This window comes from Barbus barbus (assembly GCF_936440315.1).
Source record: "Barbus barbus genome assembly, chromosome: 3".
NCBI classification, from domain to species: domain Eukaryota; kingdom Metazoa; phylum Chordata; class Actinopteri; order Cypriniformes; family Cyprinidae; genus Barbus; species Barbus barbus.
Genome location: NC_136731.1, coordinates 36,378,207 through 36,401,103, shown reverse-complemented (window position 1 = coordinate 36,401,103; position 22,897 = coordinate 36,378,207). Strand labels below are relative to the sequence as shown.

Genomic DNA, 22,897 nt, shown 5'->3' with positions numbered 1-22,897 from the left:
GCAGAAACCTTGCAGAAGTGCTTCTCCTGCCTGGTTACTGGTGAAACACTGTGTCTGATGAGGAGAAATGAGATGACAAAGCTGTTTTTTTATTCAAAAATTCAGTATGAAGAAAAGAACAGCAAAACCAAAAGAACATTGATACAGAAGGCATTTACAACAGCAGTTTTTTGGTTTCGTGGAGAAATGAAAGACACAGAGATGACATGTTCGATGCTTACAGACACAAAAGTTGGGAACAACAGCTAAGGCACAGAGGTCCCCTCCGACTGAAGAGTTTAAATAAATTGTGCAACAGTTGCTCAACAAAACATTCCAGCACAGAGAACGGCAATCTGGCGTAAGATTCTCTGAAAGGCAAAAATGTTCATTAAGAGCCACACACTCAGACTTGTACAGCCCTTCACAAACCCTTCACGTCTACACAGTGCTAATCAACACCAAAACCTGACCCACTTAGACACTTCTTTTTTAAAAACGAGGTTATTTACAACACTTTATGAACAGTCCAATACAAAAAAAACTTTACATTGTCATTCCTACCAAAATAACTATAGTACAGAAGAGATGTGCTAATAAATATAATTTCAATGTGAACGTCAGATTAGATATTTCTGTGAAAGTAATGTGAAAGAAAGAGGTATGTTGCTGTCTTTGTGAGGTTAGATTCGCCCACTGCAGAGATCTTAAAAAAAAAAAAAAAAAAAAGTATTTTTTTTTTTTGCCCATACAATGAAAGTCAATGGGGGGCCAGTGTTGTTTCAAAGCCTACTGACTTTAATTGCATTGACAGAATTAACATTTTTCAAAATCTTCTTTTGTGTCCCACAGAAGATGGAACAACATGAGGGTGAGTAAATCCTGACAGAATTTTCAGTTTTGGATTAACTATCCCTTTAAAGGTGAAGTGTGTAATTTGTATACCAACAAACAGAACTGCAAATATTATTAGACGTGTTTGACTTCATGAGGAGCTAAACAAGCCAATCGGCTCCTTGAAGCAGTGCATGCCAGTTAGAAAATATGTTCTTTGACTTATGAGTACTGTGAGAACAATTAATGAGCAGTGTTCAGAGTGGCGACTCAAGTTCGGTTGATGACACGGTTTCTTAATGGGTTTAGAGTCACCAATGAGTGTTTATTCTGACACCTTTAGTTGCTCAGAAATCTTTTTTTGTAACAGTAAAAACTCTTTTCATGTTATGGCATGTTTATCAAAATAAAACGGATAAAAAAAAAAAAAGACTTCACTGTTTTTAATAGTATATGTTGAACTTTTACTTGTACAGGGGCTCTGTATTAAGCAGTGCATAAAGTATTGAATGAAAAATGTTTCTGTTTCTGCATGAAAATGACTAACATCTATGTATTTGACATCTAATCCACTTCATCTGTAATAACGTACACAAACAGAGCAAGCAACATTACTGGAAGCAGAAAGTGTCTGAGTTGATGTCTTTCCCTGACTACAAGCGGCAAAACGGTTAAAGTTGAACACATATCGTTTTAGGCCACGCTCCATCTCTCGCCCTGCCCCAAACTCAAACAAACAGAGCAGTTTTAGACAAAACAAACAGTGTTTGCACTCATTGGGAGGAATCTGCACATAGAACTGGAATAAGAGAACATGAACATGACACACTTCACCTTTAATCGTAAAATGGTTCTTAATATTATTTAACTATCCAGTGGCTGAATCCTCACTTACAGCCAAGATCGTAAGTCAGAAGTCGATGAGATGTATGTGAATAGATAATTTCTCTTTTAAGAATATCAAATAATTTGCACTTTCACACGTACAGTACGGATGTAACACCACTTAGACAAGCATTAGACGCTCTATTGAAAAATTTAAATAGCAATGCATTCTCATTTCGCACCCCGCTGGGAACATATGAATGAAAAGAGTGCTTTATTGAAATTTTAAGGTCGCATCCTCCTTTGGATCACATGACAGCAATGACATTTCACTGTTTGCGCCCCCCGGGCGGGACGCCACATCTCTGAGGACCAGATAACAATCAGATTGCATACAAAGTGATGTCTAGGCCAGGGTCACAGAGTCCCAGAGGAGGCTTGCTCCTCAAATGAGAGAGTGCAACAAGCCACACTAGCCCAGTTTAAATACGGAGTCGTACATTTGCAATGTAGAAACATAAAAGGTTTGTAAAAATGGAGAAAATGTTGGTCCAATGCAAACTGTAGAGTCCAGCAAGCTTGCAATCTTCCTCACTAAAAATACATCTCAGTCAGATCTGAGAGGCCACCCTGTCATTATTATGGATGTGAGTAATCCGTATGGCCCAATCTGGAAAATGTGACGTCCAAACGGCGTACGTGCAGAACTGAGCCCGGAAACTTTAGTAACCATGTTGAAATTGCATGGACGCTACCAACCAGTCCAGCCGACGTCCGTTTTTGTTCGTTTGAGCAATATATGGTGAAAGTACCAAACACTGGCTCGTATAAAAACACTAGAATAAAGAAAACAAGCAGCATGACTGGAATCTCAGTTCTTGAGGTCATTTAAGATCATTGATCCAGTTGGTTTCCCAATGAGCTCAACGTTTGTCAAGTGAAGGGGCAGGAAGGTCTTTTTTACTAACGCCCGTACTAGTACCGCATCTTGTGTTTATAATTGTAATATGGTTGGGATGATAGCCTTTGTAAATAAAGGCAGCTTGTTTACAAAAGGTATTGAATGAGCTGCAAAAACAGCATATAGACATTAGTCATTGACTAAAAAAATATCTATTTCATTTATATAAACACATGAATAAATAGCCAACTTACAACCCAACTCAGCTACCCAGTACCTCTGTTCAGGGGAAAGGAAAAATTATAAAACAATAAAAAGGCAAAGAAATTACATATTTTTTTGTGCTGCGCCAGCACAGCTGGCACCTTCCATTTCAAGATTCGACAGTCTGAAGAGGAACAGCATACAGGCAGAACGACACTTCAGACCATCTCGAGACTCTCGCTTACAGAATTGTAGCTTGGTATCGTGCAAGTTTTGACCTCTCCACACAATCCTTTACCCTTGGATCATAAAGCGAACTAATTGACTACAACAACTTTTTTTTTTTGAGTACTCTATTTGATGCAATAATACTTTATAAGAGACTATATGTTATAAATTATTTATATTTTAAATAAATGTTCTTTTGAACTTTCTATTAAAGAATCCTGGAAAAATGCATCAAGTTATCAAAACAGCTGTTTTCAACACTGATGATAATAGGAAACATATCTTGAGCACTAAATCAGTATAATCACAATGATTTCTGAAGGTTCATGTGACACTGACGACTGGAGTAATGGCTGCTGATAATTCAGCTTCACCATCAAAGGAATAAATGACATTTTAAAATATATTACAATAGAAAAAGTTTTTAATTTGCAGTATTTCATACTATTACTGTTTTTACTGCATTGTTGATCAACTAATGTATCCTTGGTGGGAATAAGAGACTTCTTAAAAATATTCCTGACATCAAACTTTTGAATGGTAGAATGCGTCACCTATCACATTACATAGCTAAAGCTAAAAATGCTCAAATAAAACCTGTTCTGTTTTCCGTTAGCTTGCAAGCTCTCCAGCCTTCGCATATCTCTAGCCTAAGCCTGTTAGTTTGGCATACCACTAAATATTTATCCTGCCAGCTTAGCAGCTAATCAATTATTTGTCCTTTTTATTATTTGTAGCTACCATTACTACAAAAGTATAACTAAAAAGGTCATTTTGATTATACAGAAGAATGATACATTTTTGAACTGCAACCTCTTTGCCTCCAAAGGTTGTAGAATTCTGTGGAGGTCGGCATCTTGCACGACACTGAATCTCTTTTACTTGTCAAAAGCTCAGTTTTTATTAAAACCAGATGTTTTTCAACCAATAACTTATTAAAACTAAACAGGAGACTTTATTAGAGGAGTTTGAAGGCTTTAAATGCCTGTTTGACTGCATTTGATTTTGGGAACTATTTTTCTAAACACTTAAGAAACACAATGTTGTGCTACAGACAGTTATATACGATCTGAAACATTGGTTTTAATAAGGTATAGGTCTAAAAACACTCCTATCATTTATGTTAGGTGCAAGTGTGTTAGTTTCTAAATATAGAGGCTTACTATACAAACATACCTTTTGGTCTTACAACCAGTGTTAAGGTCCATTCTGTGCTTAAAATCCCAATCCCATCATTCAACTGTAACACCTACATTTAGGCATCACCTGCTGCTTCCAGTTGACAAAGATTCAATCACAGTAATCAAAATAAATTAAATATAGAGAAGCCTGACAGCACTCACATCACTAGAGCACTCGGAGTTTGAGGGGGCACACATTTAAAAAAAAAATAAAAATCATCAGAAACTTCCCAGCGCACACTTTCGAGGCCCTATGTCTTGCGTTTGAGAGAGGGCCATTTTGCTCATATTCACATGAGCGATGCTGGAAAATAAATAATAAAAACAAAATGGCCTAAGAAATGAAAAAAGGCGAGTCTTCAGGGCAGTGAAAGCTGCTACCTGATTCGTCCGTTGGTTTTGGGTGGGCCCACCTGGGACTTTGGGTCCGGGCTGAGAGAGCTCCACACCGTTTCCCTGCAAGTCTGCATGACCGGACAGCCACTGGGGCCCGTTGAACACACATCCACAGCAGACCACACCTCCCCCACTAGACTGTCCACCCAGCGCTCCAGCTCGGACCCCGTAAGCTCTGCGTTGTGTTCGGCCTCTTCGACCTGACCCAGGTGCACCGGGATGTTGAGGATGGGGTTCAGGCCGTGGAAGCTCTGCTCCATGTAGCTGTTCTTGGCCGGCCCGTTGTGCGTTCTTAAAGCATCCTCTGTGAGAGAGAGATGGAAAAAGAGGGATTTTTATTTTCCATGAGGATGCACAAGGACTTAATGCAAGCAAAGCAAAACTAGGATTATGACTGAATTCGCTGGAACATTTTACATTTTTACACATGAGAAAAAAAGAACAGTCCCCCTGATTTAATTTTTGGGGGAAAAAAATGATTTTTTGCTTTTTCTTCAGCTATGGGAGTTATAAACCAATGACATTCATGGATTTATATTTGCGCAATGAACTTTAAAGCTAATGTTTGTTAACTCAGGATAATGTATTTAAAATCCACATTTGCTTTCAGTTTTGTTAGTGCTGAATTTGTGTGTTTAGCTGGTGGATGGAAGGTTATTGGTCATATGTCAATGAGATTATTATTTTTGTGTGGCTACAAATCTATATATGTAAACCAATGTTATATCAGAGTTATTTACACTGCTGTTTAAACTTTGGGATCAGCAAGGCTGTATTTATTTGATTAGAAAAAAAATGCAGAAAAAACCCCCCAGCAATATTTTGAAATATTATTGCAATTTCTAATATTGGTTTCCTAATTGAATATACTTTAAAATATAATTTATATTCGTGATGCAGCACTGAATTTTCATCAGCCATGACTCCAGTCACGTGTGTCACATGATCTGTCAGAAATAATTCTAATATGCTGATTTATCAATGTTGGAAACAGTTGTGATACATTTTTCTTTGATTCTTTGAGGAATAAAAAGTTAAAAAGAACAGCAGTTATTCCAAATTGAAATCTTTTCAAACAGTATAAGTCTTTACTATCACTTTTATCCATTTAACACATCCTTGCTGAATATTAATTTCTTAAAAAAATAAAAAAATAAATGACTGACTCCAAACTTTTGAATAAACACTGTTCTTTTTAAGAATCCTGAAAAAAGTATCACAGGTCCCAAAAAATATCAAGCAGCACAACTGTTTCCGAAAATAGAGAAAACGGTTATTTTAAATTGCAAAAATATTTCACAAATTTTTTTTTCCCCCTGTATTTTTGATAAAATAGATACAGCCACGATGAGCATAAGAAACCTCTTTAAAAACATTAAAAATCTTACTGATCCCAAATCTTTGAACAGCGTATATACTATTAAAATATTTTGAATCAGCTTTTATTTTCATATGTTCAGTTTTTACACTTAGTTTAAATTTTAGTCATTTTCATATTAGCTTCAGTTATTTTTATTAGATCTTCTTTTACATATTTTGCAAAGATGCAATTAATTGATCAAAAGTGACAAAGACATTTATGATGTTACAGAAGATTTCTAAGAAAGATGATGAAAAAGATGACGAGTCTCCAGCCTCCAGAAGCTTCATGCTGTAACTGAACTTTTACTAAGTTTTAATACATTCAGTCTCCTTTTGAGGACATGAAAAAACCCTACAGCTGGGATTTTAGAAAATCTCTTTTAAAATGGTTTAAAATATCTATACTTTGTTTCATTTTTAAACACATCTTAAAATATAAACTAGCCCACTAGTCTGCATCACATAATCTAACACCAGACGGCTAAAAACAGCTCATTTAGCTGTGAGGACGGAGGTAAAGCGGTCAATTCCTCAGGCTCCTCACACTTCTCTCTCCAGCCGCCCCTTCACAGATCACCCTCTGTGTCTCTTCCTGACCCCCATCTCGTTTCCAGAACATGCCATATTACGCTCACAGGAAGTGCATGGATAAGATGGCGTCGTTCCTTACAGCGTGCCGCCCGACCTGGGCTGCATAAACACACTCCATAAACTTTTATTAGCTGTGGGTGCAAATGCACGGCGAGCAAAAGAACTCGGTGCCTGCCGTAGACATTAATCATACGACACTCTGGTAAATCACGTGTGTTTATCACCTGCCCATTGCCACACTGAACCGCAATCACAAGCTCTCCCTCATTAGAAGCGTTTTGAGGACAGATCCACTGATGACCGCACACCACTCTTATTTCGAAACGTCCCTAATGGGCTAGAGCTAGCAATCGCGGCCCCTGCACTGTAATCTTTTGGAGTTTATTCCAATGAAAGGTGACCCGGCGTGGTGTATTACTCATTCGTGACTGTGAGCCGGGGCTATATATAGGCAAGCAAGCGGCCCAGGCACAGAGCTAGACGTGAAGGCAGAAAGTGCCTTTGAAAGTGGGGGGGTGGATGACCTGAAAGGTTGAGGCAGTTTAATATACAGCGTACCATAACGTCAGACTATGGTCTTCAAAAAAAGCACCTGAAATGCAAGAGGATTAGTCATTACATCTGGAGGAAGGAGTATTTCTCATTCTGCTTTAAATATATGAGCCTGGAACAACACATAAATCAAAGCTTCAAACGCAGAGCATTTTCTCCAGTGATATTCTATGCTACGATGGCCAGTTTAGACAGTGTTTTCACCCCCTTTTTTTTCAACAATGAGAGTTGACAGGACAAAAACAATGTTGTTTGTTGTAGAAGCGATTTATATTTTCCTAATGAACTTTAAAGCTGGGTTAGTGCGCCGACATACAGTGCAATTGTGCTCAAGGCGACCCGAGTTAATTCATGTCTCGAGGTCCTTTGCCAATCCCAGCCCCCTCTCTCTCCACCCAATGCTTTCCTGTCAGCTCTCTACTGTCCCGTCCCAATGAAGACAGAAAACACCCATAAATATAACTTAAAAAATAAATAAATAAATGACTGACTGAATAATTTGAATCATCATAGAGTGTATTTTTGTCTTCCTTTTTTTTTTTTGATGAAAAATGTTTTTAAATACATCTTTTTAATGAGTGATTTCTTACACTGAAGATTCTCCCAGTTTGGAATCAGATAAACTGAATCATCAAAAAGAACCGGTTCAAAAGAACGATTTGTTCGTGAATCTTTGTGATCGTTAGTATACAGTGTAACTCTCACCTTGGCGTATAGGCAGGTGTTTGTGGTGGGTCAGGGGAGTGATGAGAAAGCGCGTCTCCGCCACAGGGCTCCAGTGGTGCAGCACGCGTACGGTCCACATGCCGGGCCGCAGGGGCAGGTTCAGCGGAGGCCTGTAGTGAGTGAACTCAGCACTGGCGTCGATCAGGATGTCGTAGGTGGCAGCGATGACATTGGTGGGGTCAATCCACACCACAGTCACGGTCACATTTGACCCTTTCCCCCATTTCTGCATTCCCACAGGCTCGTCCATGGGTCCCATCAGATTCCCATAGTTCCGGAATATCCTTTCCTTTGCATCCCAGTCTGTTCCAATCTGATGTTTGAGAGAAAACAACCAAAAACAGATATTTAATGTGAAAGTCAAGAGCAGTTTCCATCCAATCTTTTAGCCTAATGAACCTTCACAGCCCCGTGAGTAAGGCTCAAGAACCCCTTTATTGACACAAACTAATGTTCCCATTCACTCTGGATATCATTTAACATGAAAATTACTGATATTAAAGTCACCTTTAAATCATTGATAAAACAAATCAATGCTGTGTGTGAATAACAGATTGAGTCACATTTAATCACATAGACTACTGTTCAAAAGTTTGGGGTCAGTGAAATGCTTTAATATTTTTAAAAGAAATCTCTTAAGCTCACCAAAGCGGCATTTATTTAATGAAAAATATAGTAAACCAGTAATATTACTACAATGTAATGTTACTACATTGTAGCGTCACTACAATGCTGTTTTATTTGAATATTTTTAATGTGCGATTTATCAGAAATCATTCTAATATGCTGATTACAAAGAAATATTTATTATTATTGTGCTGCCTAAGATTTTTGTAGAAACGTGATACTCTGATTCTTTGATGAATGTAAAATTTAAAAGAACACTATTTATTTGAATAGATTTTTTTTGTAACACTGTACATTATAAGTCACTTTTGTCAAGTTTAATGCATCCTTGCAAAATAAAAGTATTCATGTCTTTCAAACTGTTTCTTTAAAAAAGGAACTGAAAAATCATTAAACTCAACATAATCTGAAAATATTTTTTATGCTATTATATAAATATATTAATATTTATTCTATTGTTCATTCAATTTCTCATAATATTATACAGTTTTAACACACTTTTCAACATGTTTGCATAGGTTTAAGTAAAATCTTTTCAAGTACCCCCTTGAACCTGCCAGAGTTCCCCTTGGGTTACATATACCCCCGGCTGGGCATCACTGATCTAAAGAAAAGTTGGAGAGGCAGAAACAGAGAACACAGTCCTGGGGGCTCTGAGACAGAGTGTGTCACTCTTGATGCAGAGATGTGTCAGCTCACTCCCTCCAGACACTGCCCAGGCCCTCATTGCTATGGAAGCTGTACAAACTTTCTGTATCCTTAAAACTCAGTCCCCTAAGAACCAGAGTACCGGGATGCCTGAGCTCTGTTCATACCGGTGGCTCCCTAAGAGAGGCACATACAGCCAAATGAATTGCACAAGATCCCATCGTAAGTAAACAGATGGCACCAATCGGGACGGCCAGTACCAGCTGAGATGAGCATAATTGCATCAAACGATCAGCAGTGCCCAGTGTAATGTTTCTCCCACTGTGAAATAATTTGACTTGTGGGATGGGGGGTGCTGGTAGCTTGGAGCCGTCTAATGTTAGCTTCCTCTGGCCACTCTTAGAAACAACAGAAATTTCTACCGAGGATGTGACCGACAGCGGGAGTCTCTTACGGTTGACCTGTCCCATATCCCTCCTCGGCTGTGCCCGCACCTCAGTAAAACACAGCAAATCAATTGACTCATTCTGTTGGGAAGATGCCTGAGACCCAGCTGGACTTGGTTTAAGCACTTTACAGCTCTGCGGTCTTGTCTGTGGGTGTCCCCCAGGGACGGATGCTGGGAAATGACATCCAGACAGGTTCCAAAATTAACTTTTTGCCACACAGATGAATTAGGAACATGTACTAGTCATACATTTATATATATAAATAAATGTATGACTAGTACATGTTCCTAATTCATATATATATGATATACACTACCATTCAAAGGTTTGGGGTCTGTAAGATTTTTGTCATGTTTTTGAAAGAAGTCTCTTCTTCTCTTAAAGCCTTAATTTACTTAATAAATTTGCTATTTAATTATACTTTGAAATGTAATTTATTTCTGTGATGGCAAAAATACAATTTAAGGAGCCATTACTCGAGTCTTCAAATAAAAAAAATATACATCAGAGAAACTGCATGCATCACAAAACAAAGATTTTTATATTTATTTTTATTACTCTTATTATTATTTTTAACACATATTAAAAATTAAATATTTTAATTTAAAATAGAGTAGAGTGATGGTTCGCCTTTAATTTGAATTGTTTGTCACTTTCATCAGCAAAGGAAGTGTATAATTACGGATATAAAAAAAATATTGTAGATAGAGATGTTCATATGCAGTTTAAAGTTAAACTCCTGTGTCTGAAACCAAACATCTACCCTTGGCTTCCAACAGATAAACTGAGGGCAGTTCAGTGTGAAGTCATTATTTTATCCCCATACTCGTGGCAGACAAATCACTGATTACGCCAAAGGGCAAGATGACAGGTATGGTGCTGCCTGACAGCTAAATCAATGAAGAACGCCTGAATTATTGGTTGTTTAACGGAGTATGTCAAGCACAATGTGCAGCAGTGTAAGATTGCCAATAATATTCGGAGGTCAATTTTCTTAGCAATGCATACATTCTAAGGGTACCGCGGGGTCGATTCGGCACCTATAGACTGCTAAGACATTTTTACTGCAGTGAGCCAGAACAAAATACGCATTGTCTTAAAACTTTTATTTATGAAAAATTGCACGATGATTTCTGTTCATGAATAAAAATGACCAACAGAAAACACAAATGTGCTACCCATCATCCTTTAACTATTGGAATACACGAAAACATTTCCTCTCCAGAGTGTGTGTTGTTATACTGTGAGTTTACCAACCTCTGCAAACTGCAGTCTGTTGAAGGTATTGGGTGGATTGGTGAACTTGAAGAACTGTTTGGGCATGACCCAGGTCTCCAGGGTTTCCAGTTTGCTGGTTGCTAGGTTAGTGGCATGATGCCTGACCAGGTATCCCTGGAATTCATCAGACAGGAAGTAGATGTGGACAGACACAGGATGTCCCATGGCAAAATACCTGAAGACACAAAAGAAGCCATTTAACCCTCATTTAACAAATTCACAACAGTTGCATTCAGGGCCCAAAATTAATTTCCAGCCACATTTGCCAAAGGGGATTTCATTGGGGATTTAAAAAAAATAATATTTCTTACTGGTCATGATATTGATTTATATGAGCATTTAGAATTTTTTCTGAAAACATATTTTTGTCTCTAATATATTTGTTTTGGTGGCTTAACTTGAGGAATGTTCTACATTAGATTGTTCAGTTTACATTTGTTTTACAGTTTGCACTGTAAAAACAAATATAGGACTTCCTTAAGACCAGTTATTCGACCAGTAACCGTCTTCGACATTTCAAAGTTTCTTCTGGCTTTGTTAACAAGCTCTTCACTTGGGGAAAAAAGCTGAAAAAACTTCTGAGCGACCAAACCAATCATTTTGTATTCTGAGTGAAGTTTATTTTCTCTAGACGTGGGGTTGTAGAGAGGTGAGTGAAGCGCTGGGCTGTGAGACACTGAGACAGACAGACAGAAGGACGAGCAGCAGGAGCTGATAGAGACGCAGGCAGCCATGTGGAGCGGACGGCTGCTCTGACGGCGAACTCCACCCTGAGCTCCGCCGCCGCGCTCTCATCAGTATTCTAGCACAGACTGGAGGTGCTCCATCCCAGCACCACTCGCCTGACAAGCAGAACAGCAAATATTTACACCGGTGTGGCCGCCCCCGCCTCCTCCCCGTCCTCTGTCACCGCAGGAGGTGGGCAGCACGCAGGGACTAACAGAGCAGCTATTGAAGCGGCCCACCTCAGCCTCTCACCACTGATGTCACAGAGGGCTGCGAAAAACAGAGCGCTGCCTCACTCGCGGACCCCAAGCCCCACCACCCAACCCCCACCGGCCAGCAACAACCACCTCCTTGTGTTGACGAGTCCCTCTGCAGGGTCCAAATACTGTGGCTCACTTGTTTGAACGCAGCAGAGCTCTCCTTGCAAAGAAACAGCGGTGACGCCAAGCATTAATGCACTGGTAAACACAAACACAGCAGCCAGACTGATAAACTCTGTCCCTTATCCTCTCTCGGCTCTGTCCGTCCGTCTCTATCTCTCTTATGACAGATGTTTGGACAGCTGAGGAACTTCAGATCTGCTGCAAGTGAGATCAAACAAAGCTGCGCTTCCCTCGGCAGACAGCACAAATAAGTGTGCACTTCTTTAGCTATCAGAATAGCCAGAGTGCCAATATACATACGGTTATAAACAAAACATAATTACTATGAAAAACCCACACTAACAAAAACATGGACACACACAAATGTTAGAGGAACAATTCACTTGAAAATGATGAAGCTATGTTTTAAACAATATAAGTTATTTAGAGCAGTGATTGGTAGGATGTCAATCAGAAAGGATGATCTAGAGTCGCAGAATCATTACACAACTGAAATTCATTCAAGTCAAAAGTCATCTGAATATTTCACAGTCCAAACATTTTTATGGAGGTTTTAATGGAGAAATATTAATGGGTTTTAATGGCGTACAACTGTAATAAAATCAACTAATTAAAATATTGCTAAAATAAAATGGACAGTAAATTAAAGTAAATTAATATTCAAAACATATTTAAACGCAGTGGGCTGAAAATGTATTAAACAAAATACCAATTATTTAATATATTTATTTAAATATAAATCAAAAGTTGGGTGTAGTACTAACACTTTTGATTTGGAAAAAAATGAAAAATAAAATTTTTAAAATTATCTAAAATGAACTTTCCTACAGTATTTCAATTTTTTTTCTTGACAACGTCAAAAGCTGTGCATCCAATCAGATTCCTTATAATTTTGGTGCAAATTCATGTCACCTGTTAGAAGCTAGCCAAATAAGAAGTCATCTTGAAATATAATGTGGAATTATGAATTACTGATTGCAGAGCATGAAACCATCTTCATTCAATTACTCGTCTCATGATTTTCAGTGTAAAATCTGGGTCCTGAAGCAAACCCACTGATTTTCAGAAAGGTGCAAGCTGCTCTTTTCCATACAACAAAAGCCAAGTCAAAACGATAGACTTGGATAATCTAAACCAGGGCTCCTCGAATCTTACCCTGGAGAGTTAGCTCCAACCCTAATCAAACACACCTGTGCAAGCTCAAAGTCTTTAGGATCCCTAGAAAATCACAGGTAAGTGAGTTTGATCAGGATTTGAGCTAAACTCTGTAGGGCATTGGCCCTCCTTGAGGAACACTGATCTAAACACAAACAGCACTTCGATGAAACATACAATATACTGCGTACTGACCTGCAGCTGTTGTCACTGGTGTCACCCTGTAACGAGTTGGCAGTCCGTGCCAGACCCAATCGGGCGAAGACATGATAGTAAGTGAGATGCGCGTCGGACAGGCTGTGAATACCATCCACTTCATCAAAAACATTCTCCCAGTAGGCCTTGAGACCCGGAGTGCCCTGGGGAATACTCCCGAACAGGAAGGTGTCCAGCTGATTCACTATCTCTTGATTTACACTGGCTTCAAACTTCCTTGCGAAGAATGTGGGCCTGGTGGTTTGCTGATGGGAGACAAAGACAGAGAGAGAAAGAAATAGAGAGTGTGAGTGTGAAGGCAAAGAGACGCTGATAGACAAGACAACCTGCTGAGACTGTGAGAAGCAGGAAGAGAAAGAGAGGTAGTGACAGAGCGAAGAGACGGAAAACTGAAAAGCGTGGCACACCATCCAGTGTGATGTGCTAGAAAGGGGAAAAAGCTAAAAGAATCAGAAACGGAAATTCTCCAGAGATAATTCACGGCAAAAATATAAAAATCAAAGTGGCATATGTCTGGCATGAATCGGTGGTGTTGCTTTTTATTCACATCCACCTCGCCTCCCCGCAGACTAACGTGTAACATAAAACAGATAAGAAGGACGACATCTGTGAAGAACCAAAAATATAAAAAATCTTCATGCTTGAAATAGTTTTCAGGCAACATCAGTAGCCCCTCACTGCAGAACAAAGATCCAGGGGGCGGGGTTGGATCCACATCTAGGGGGTAGGGACGGGTAGGTTTAGGGAACAGGGGGTGGAGACAGGTAGGTTTAGGTATATGTAAGGTGGGAGGAGTCGGATCTAGATTCAACCACGCCCCCTGGATCTTGTGTTCTGCAGTGAGGACCATCTCGGCAACATCAGACCCCTGACAGACATCTTTCAGGAGAACGTCCTAGAAAATGGAAAAATCAAAACACGAGTCATGAAAGGAACAAAAATTACCCCAAATTAAGATTCTGTCATCATTTACTCATCCTCATGGCTTTCCAACCCCACATGAATTTCTTTATTCCATGCAACACCAAAGAAAAAGTTCAGATAAACTAGAGCAGTATGATTTGTAAGCAAATAATTTAAACCGTTAATAGACCTTAGCCAGGGTAGTACCATAATTTCTGACAGGAAGGAAACCGATTGTTCAGCTGACAAAACGTCTTTCAGAGAAAAAAATTATAATTCCATAAAACAAGTGAGTTCACACGTTGTGAGTTATGCGATCTAGAACTTTATAAAGTGTGTGTCACTGTAAAAACTGTTGTTAAATTCAATATAGCACTAAAGTCTACTGTGAGTGTGAACTAAATCAAATAATTCATTGGAAAGATCTGATTCGTAATCAAATCATTCAGACGGTTAAACTGGACTGATGTATTTATTGGAATATTGCTCATGGAATGGATATCGCAACTCGTGTTTCTTTTATTATTATCATTGCATAGAAAAAAGTGACCAGTACAATTCTTTAAAATATTTCCTTTCATGAATTTTCATTTTTTTAAAAAAGTCAAAGCATTTGAGATAAAGAGAAAGCATAAAAAAAGATAATGAAGTGATTTGGAGAGGCATGTCGAGAAAGCTCTTTTATACGGTTTGGGCCTCTATAGGGTGAGGGGTGAGAAATGCCAAACTGCCATGACACATTTCAAGCCTCCCTTCCTCTCCCATTGTCCATTTTCTTCAGAGCTGTCTGTGAGAAAGGAGGTATTGTCACAGAATAATTACTCAATACTCACTATGGGCATGCCTTCGGTGATAATGACCCGCTAAATGCTCACAGACACTTCCCCCAGCACAGGCCTGAACGAGTTAACGGCAGGCTCCGTGAAAGGACTCCATTATGCAGAGCAGTTGTGGCTGTAAACATTTAGCGATGCTCGAAATATGCCGATGATTGTGCTGGGTTTCCAGCCCTTATTTAAAACAGGAAACACTAGTTATAAATCAAGCAGGGCCAAAATAACTAAAAAAAAAATTATGAACATCAAAATCCACCATTGTGGATAAATGGAAAAAAACGTGGCTTAGTCAGCTGGTTGGTTTTGAAAAAAGTGGCAAATCCACCTGATGTGGCACACGGTGATGATGTCATGGTTTGGCACGCAAGCTCACAGTAGGGAGTTTATGAGGAAACGGCCTGCCACATGGTTTAATGTGAGACCATACCGCAAGCAACACGACATGAAGGAAAAATAGGCCGAGAGAGAAAATGCAAAGTTGAGTTCTGTTGCAGCGGAATGGAAAAAATACAGCACAGCCAGCTATGTGAAAATCACCAGGCTGGGAATGACAACTTTAAAACTCATTTCGAGCTCCGTTTACAGTAGAGAGAGTGAGTCACCGGGGTCGGGCATGACCACGTTAGGATTGACTCTGTACTGGAGGCTAATGAGAGACTTCCAGACCAAAGGTAGGGGGGGGGGGGGGCAGAGAAGGGAATCGGCTGCTGCAGTCAAGCTCCACAGCCTCATTCCACTATTCTAGACTCACTACCAGAATCCTTTTGATGAGAGACCGCCTCGCAATTGATCCTTCATCGTCCTTTTCTGCCGGCCAGAGTTAATTACAGATCCCCTGTGTAGGCACGAGTTAGCACGGCTTTCCTTTAGTTGAGTCTCATTGGATTTCTAATCACGATTGAAATCGCTACTGACTGGAGAGCTCGTCTCACACTATTAGGTGTTTGTTTAAGGTAAATTAAAGGCCTATTGTGCTTATTCAGACTAAACAGGATGCGGCGTAGGTCTCCTTTGGGCGTAAGGTCAGCGCTGTCATGGAACAGGCTTTAAAAGTGTTTAACTAATGATCGAGTTCATCGAACTGTTCCTGTTGGCTCCGGCTGCACTGATACAGTCGGACACCGAGAGGGCTGAGAGCATCATGGGACGGGTACGAGACGCTCACCTGGAAACGGGGCAGGTCAGAGGGCTTGAAGTCGTTCGGCGAGCAGCCGCACCAGTCCACGATGTGCTTGTATTGACACTTGCATCCCAGCTTTCGATTCCAGTTAGTGATGCGAAGGTTGTTGTCCACCATGCTCTCGCAGTGTGGACTGTTCTCCAGAACCGTGTGGAAGAACGACTGTGAAGACAGAGAGAGAATCGGGGAGGAGGAGGATGATAAATAGGAAGGGACGGTGAGAGGTGAAGAGAAAGAGAAGAAAATAGATGACTAAGAGGTTGAAACAGAATAATGACATCTGATAAAATGAAGATGGATGTCTAACAGAATGGCCCTGTCAGGAGGTCTAGTGTGTTAAATGTCTACATCAGTAAAAAAGGGCCAATTGCCTTCTCAAGCCACAATATCCAATATCTCAGCAGTGAATAACTAGCCCTAGACAGAGCGAAGAATCCAATTTCGCAGCGGCACAGCAAAAAGCCCTTCATTAAAACTAACACATTGACACAGTCATTTCAAATGAGCAAACACGCAATGCAAATGAGCAAATAAAACTATGCAAATTCTTCTCGCTTTTTGGGAATTTACTCAATTTATAATCGTAAACTACAAACTCAAGAATAAGTGAGAAATATTAATGAAACGTCAATCTAGTGAATTAATGGAGCAGAATCCTTGGAATATTGTGCAATGCAAAGTCATTGTCTCGATCATTATTATTGTCTTGTTTTTGAAGGAAGAAACATCTAAATATCTTTAAAACAAGATGCATTTAATTCACAATGAAAATTGTGCAAGATAATTGTTTTCAGAGTATATATATATTATGAATATAAGAATAATATACTTAATTTTTCTTACCCCTTTTACTTGTTTTTAAACTTTAAACCACTCAAATTAATTTAGATCGGTTCAAAATAAGAAAAATAATAATAAAAATGCAATGCAAAACATATTCTCTATATAGAGAATTTCCATTGTTTTAAAGGGATAGTTCACCCAAAAATGAAAATTCTGTCATTAATTACTCACCCTCATGTTATTCCAAACCCGTAAGACCTTCGTTCATCTTCAGAACATAAACTAAGATATTTTTGATGAAATCCAAGATTGTTTTCTGACCCTGCATAGACAGCAATGCAACTGGCATGTTCAAGGTCCAGAAACGTAGTAAGGACATAATTAAAATAGTCTGTGATTCTGTGGTTCAAACTTAATTTTATGAAGCTACGAGAATAATTTTTGTGTGCAAAGAAAACAATAAAAAAAAACTTAATTCAACAATATGCTGTCTCAGTCCACTGATGTCACATGGACTATTATATCGATGTTTTTACTACCTTTCTAGGCCTTGAATGTGCCAGTTGTGTTGCTGTCTATGCAGGGCCAGAAAGCTCTCGGATTTCATCAGAAATATCTTGTGTTCAGAAGATGAACGAAGGGGAGCAATTATTGAAAGAATTTTCATTTTTAGGTGAACTATCCCTTCAAGAATGTTTAGATATTTTTTTTTCTGGAAAACAACACATTTTTACTTCTTTGACATTCATTTTACATAGTTTTGGCATCTCACCTCTGCAGGTAAGAGTGTGTACGCGTAGAAACGTTTCATGTTGGTCACAAGGTCATCTTGAGAGTTGATGACGTACTCCACAAACATTCGGTTGAGCAAAAACCAGTCAGAGCCTCCATCCACAGATATGCCTTCTGGAATTTTCCTGTCTCCAAGTCGCCACATATGGGTGTCACACTCGAAGAAAAGCCGGTCCAAACCTTGTTTTCTGATGAATCTGTTGGCGATTATCAACAATGCAAATTACAAATTTATTTTTGTCGGTTATAAAAGGCACCCTTCTGTGCGACTGGCACGCGTTTGAGTGTCTTGGGAACCATAAGCCATCAGCGTGATCACACGTCAGCACTCACCGAGCGTTATCTCTCCCGTGGGACTTGATGAAATTCATATCTCTGTATTTGGACAGGAAAGCCACCAGCTGATCATTGGTCCTGAGGAGACATTGAAAAAATGTTGGAAGGGAAACCAGAAAACAAGCGAAAGAGAGAAAGAGTAACAGAGAGTTTGCTAATCAGGCTAATGAGCCACAGTGTAAATGAGCGCGAAGCACGAGGGATTCTGGGTGAGTCCAAGCTCACATACAGAGCCAGATTCTGCCCCTGATGCCAGCTGTCCAGTTTCACCGCATGTCTCAATGCACTGCCTGAACGTCTGTAGTCATTTTTCCCCATACACACTCCTCTCACACATTAGGTTTTTTTTTTCCCACTGCAGGCTTCTGCTACAGAGGAAAGAACTTTACACTGAAGATAAAAAGAATAATAAAATCTTTATTTATCGCAATGCCAGGGAAAGTGGAATTTGAGAAAAGGCTTGCTCAAAGGAACAGCAGTCATGGCTCACATTTCTGGGGATCAAACCAGAAACTTTCTGGTTACTAGCCTTGACTGTGAACAAGAACCGCAAGAAAGTATGCAAATTACTGTTAGATAGTAATTGAGAACATTCTTACAATGAAAGTCAATGAGAGACTGCAGTGTTATATAGGTGCCGTACCATTATATTTCACTTTTAAATTCTTATTATAACCTTATAATGGACTATAAAGCTTACAAATTTTAACCCATGTGCTGTGGTGAAAATCCTTTACCTAAGTTGATGTTCCCAGTCAAAAATGGCCACTGCCATTATGGTTTGTGATCACAAAATCTTGGATTAAATCTTTTTGTCAATTTGTTGTCTTTCAATTAGCACTGGTTTTATATTTATTTTTGGAACTGCTTTTTTTGGTGGATAATTTTGGCAATGTTCACCCCACAAATGTCGTGCATAAGCTCAGATCACAAGGCCATCCGTTCCAAAAAACAAATACAAACATTTTGCTAATTGAAAGAAATCAAGTTGATAAAAAGATTGATTCCAATTTTTGGTAACAATATAGCAAAACAAGAAATTTGCAAGCAATTTTTTGTAGGCTGGTCATTTTTTTGACCAGGAACACAAGTGTAAAAATAGAAATTGTAATACCTTGTATGTGGAAAGTCTGTAAGTTTTAATCCTATGAGTTCAAATTAACTAGGATATTGAGGAAAAAGACTGGTTGGTTTTGAATTAATTGCAAAAATAAGTGAAGAAGAAATTGGTCCCCTATTTTGAAGGCAACAAATGTTTGTTTGCAACCAAGCAGGTATAAATAGCTGAAGTGAATTTGTTGATGTTTGCGTGTGATTTTAGCTCCATAGCAAATGCTCTGTCATCCCATCATAACTTGCATGATGTCGTCTACATGCCTACAGCCGCACATGTCAATCACACACTTCCTTTATCTCACACATCTCTTAAGTTTCAGTAGTTTAAAACGCTATATCATCCTGTTTGTTATACAGCCACGTTAAATGTTTAACTGCTGTGCTAAAAAGATCAACACACACAAATGCACTCTGACCTAATGTGTCTTCCTGTTTGCCAAAGATCAGCATGGGAAACCCAGTGTGGCATTTGCAATGAAACCCTGGTCCAGTGCTGATTGCATGTACAGCTGCCAGTCACTCCCTGCGCTGGCTAAACTCAGACCTCAGGCTATTAGAGTGCTGTATTCTGTAACCGAGCTACCAGTGAGATTTGAAATCTGACTGCAGTGCCGTCAAAACTGTGCAATAATGATGAGTAACAGTCCGAAGGGGAGGGAGCAGGGGAAAGAGAGAGACAGAGGGGATGTTTATGCTTTATTCTTGAAGTCTCTTCACGGTGTGCAAATTTTCTCTAGGCATGGAATACTTGGATGACCTGCTACAATTGCACAGAATGCAACCATGAGGACACTATACTGTATACCATAACGCAATGTGCCCAACTGGATCTCAATAGTGATGAATGAACTGGAAGTAAATTATAACTGTTTTGTACCACTTTTGACTGTGAAAAGTGTGGAAGCAGTACCAAAAAAATATATATATGTATATATTATTTTCAATAACTGAATGCAACATAGTGAGGTAATGTTCCAACAATGTAGCATAATACAATATGAAATATTTATTGCATACGCAAAAAATTATATACAAAGAATAATTCACATAAGTATGCAAATAAATGCAAGACCGACAAATCATAATACAAAATGCAAATTAAAGGAAATTAAATCATAAATGTTTAAGTGATGCACCATTAAATTTTACTTTTAAAGTCTCATTAATCTTACTTACATTTGTATTTATTTTCAATAACTGAATTTTAAATGGTTTTTACTATTTTTCATATTATAACCTGAATATAGTATATATAATAAATACAGTATGTATTGTATAGTACTTAGTAAGCTAGTATTTCATTCTGAAATGGTCTGTAGAGCTGCTCCGTTCCAGAAGAGGGCATCATGGAGCCCATTTGACCACACGGGAAGAAGAGAACAACAGTCCAGACTCATTGTTTTCTCCTTTTCTCTCTTCATGAAAAGGCCATAAATACAGCTGCGCTGACTTAAAAACAGGGCTGGAGAAAAAGAGCAAGATGGTGCGGATAAATGGAAGAAAAGAGCCTGGCGCTCCCAACAAAGCCACTGTGTAACAGAGCCCTCCGCCCCTGGCATCCAGGCTCGCCTATAGAGCAGAGAGCTTTTTGTCAGCCCCTTTCACAGGCATCCATGCAGAAGGATGGACATCAGGAGGGAATTAGAGGGGAAAATAAGCAGCTAAGTCACTAGACACAGGTACTGCACGTCCCTCGGCACCGCAGTCACGACATGCAGACAAAGCATTCTGCAAAAGGGCTGTGCACAGGTCTTTAGGAAGGCCAAGACTGAAGACGTCCCCCAAGGACCTCTAACACACGCTGTCATACGCAATTAGCCGGTAATGGGAGCAGCCGCTATGAAGCTGAGCGCAGACTGCAGTGTCACTAAAGTCAACCTTCTGCAAACACGCTGAAGTCAGGCGAGCAGTTGAACATTGTCTGCGGCTTCTGTCCAATCAGAGGAGATCTTTCACCTACAGCACTGGAGTGCAACAGTCGGGCTCCAAGAGTAACAATCCCATTCTCCATAGGGGAACTGATGATAACTTATAAACCTTTACAGAGAGATATACGGTGAGCTACGAGGTTGTTATTCATCGATGGTACATGCTTTTGTTGAAGGTATCAGCTTGCATTATTTCAACTTCTTTTTTAAGTAACTGTATTCAACAGCAGAAAACCCTGGTAAAAATCATTACATTACCCATGATTATCCAAAGAAATCTCCACCAATCAGATTATATAACTACACAAAAGTACACTTTAGAAACTAATGCCTAAACTATGCCAAAAGAGCATTTTAATGCCAGGCCAGTTTCCTTACACTCTCAAACTACTTGCATGTATAATATGCACATTTTGCAATACACATAAAATATAGTTGTATATAAATATCTAAACATCTGGGGGAAAAAAACAATCACTTTGTGTGAGAAGCAAAATTGTACAAGATGTCATTTATTTAAAAAATGTAATTGAATTAAAATAGAATTTTGAGAGGATTTCCCTGAATATCTAAAATTCTAAATTCTAATCTAGGATCTAAATTCTAATCTATTTTTTCTTTTGTCTATATAAATTAAAAGCAAATGGATCTTCATATTTTTCAATATTCCCTCATTAAATCCATTAAATGCATTCATGCCCACTTTTGTACCCTTGTTTTTTGTACCAATTTTCATATATTTTTGCTTCAAATCAAAGTTTTGTAGCTTGATTTAAAGCTGGTTGGTTTTGTTCATATAACTCTTAAATGAAGACTTGCAACTCTTAAAGAGTCGAATGGAAAAAATACTTCAGGAACCAAGGTTACCAAACAAGTGGACAGACACTCCTGAAACCTATACATTTTAATGCCACAGACCGACAGAAACAGTTGTAACGCTCAGCCTAAATTATAGGTGATAATACACAAAAAACTTTACGGCCTTGACCCTTCTTTAAAGTTAGGTTTGAATGTTTTTTAAAAAGACCTCTTGGAGAACATCAATTCGGTTTAAACCCAAAGTGTATTTACAATAAAAAAACACCAAGCTGTACCAACAAATATACATCTCATATAAAGAAAAACAAAAAAACTAATTATAATATAAACGGAGGAAATTAGTCCGTATTAGTCCCGTACCATGTACAGTAAGTGTGGGTGCGCGTGCGTGATTGTGCGTGATTGTGAGTGTGTGTGTGTAGAATCGGCCTCACCGGCGGATTCCTTTAAGTCCGGGAGCTCGATGTGCAGCAACGCTGTCCTGTGATGAAATCCCAAAGGCAAAAAATCCAAAGTACTGATATTTCCACAATGAAGATTTCCAGTCACAGTCTTGAACAGCTTGATATGTGTAATATCCAGCGATCGATCGCAAATCTCTGAGCACTCAAAAATAGATACCACCTCGCCGGGTTTTTTTTCCACGCCTTTTAAACGGAAGTCAAGGGATACAGCTGACTCGACTGACGTCAAGGGGATTCCCTGGAGCTACGCGACAGGACTCTCGCGTGAGTAAACGGGAGCTCAATCACATGTCCGGGCAATAAACACAGGTAGAATAATTATAACAAAGCAGCTGTCTTATTAGATTAATTTGACCAATACACTGCAATATAAATATTCTTCCCTTATGTGGCCGCGCTACATAAATCCCCCCCCCCCAGCCAGCGGCATCGGAGGAGAGCGACCATAATAGCGCTTCAGGTTTACCACATTTAATACA

At 39.1% G+C, this 22,897-nt stretch overlaps 1 protein-coding gene across 1 annotated transcript in view; it reads right to left on the bottom strand.

Moving 5' to 3' along the window:
* Positions 1 to 75: 75 nt before the first annotated feature.
* Positions 76 to 22,897, bottom strand: part of xylt1 (xylosyltransferase I) — a gene marked incomplete at its 5' end in the record, with an annotated part of 68,830 nt that continues 46,008 nt past the window's right edge. The window contains 7 exons of the mRNA XM_079376871.1: positions 76 to 4,852; positions 7,759 to 8,092; positions 10,761 to 10,956; positions 13,241 to 13,506; positions 16,166 to 16,342; positions 17,736 to 17,952; positions 18,089 to 18,169. Of these exons, the coding sequence (XP_079232997.1) occupies positions 4,530 to 4,852; positions 7,759 to 8,092; positions 10,761 to 10,956; positions 13,241 to 13,506; positions 16,166 to 16,342; positions 17,736 to 17,952; positions 18,089 to 18,169 (1,594 nt within the window). The 3' untranslated portion in view covers positions 76 to 4,529. The remainder of the gene's footprint in view (positions 4,853 to 7,758; positions 8,093 to 10,760; positions 10,957 to 13,240; positions 13,507 to 16,165; positions 16,343 to 17,735; positions 17,953 to 18,088; positions 18,170 to 22,897) is intronic.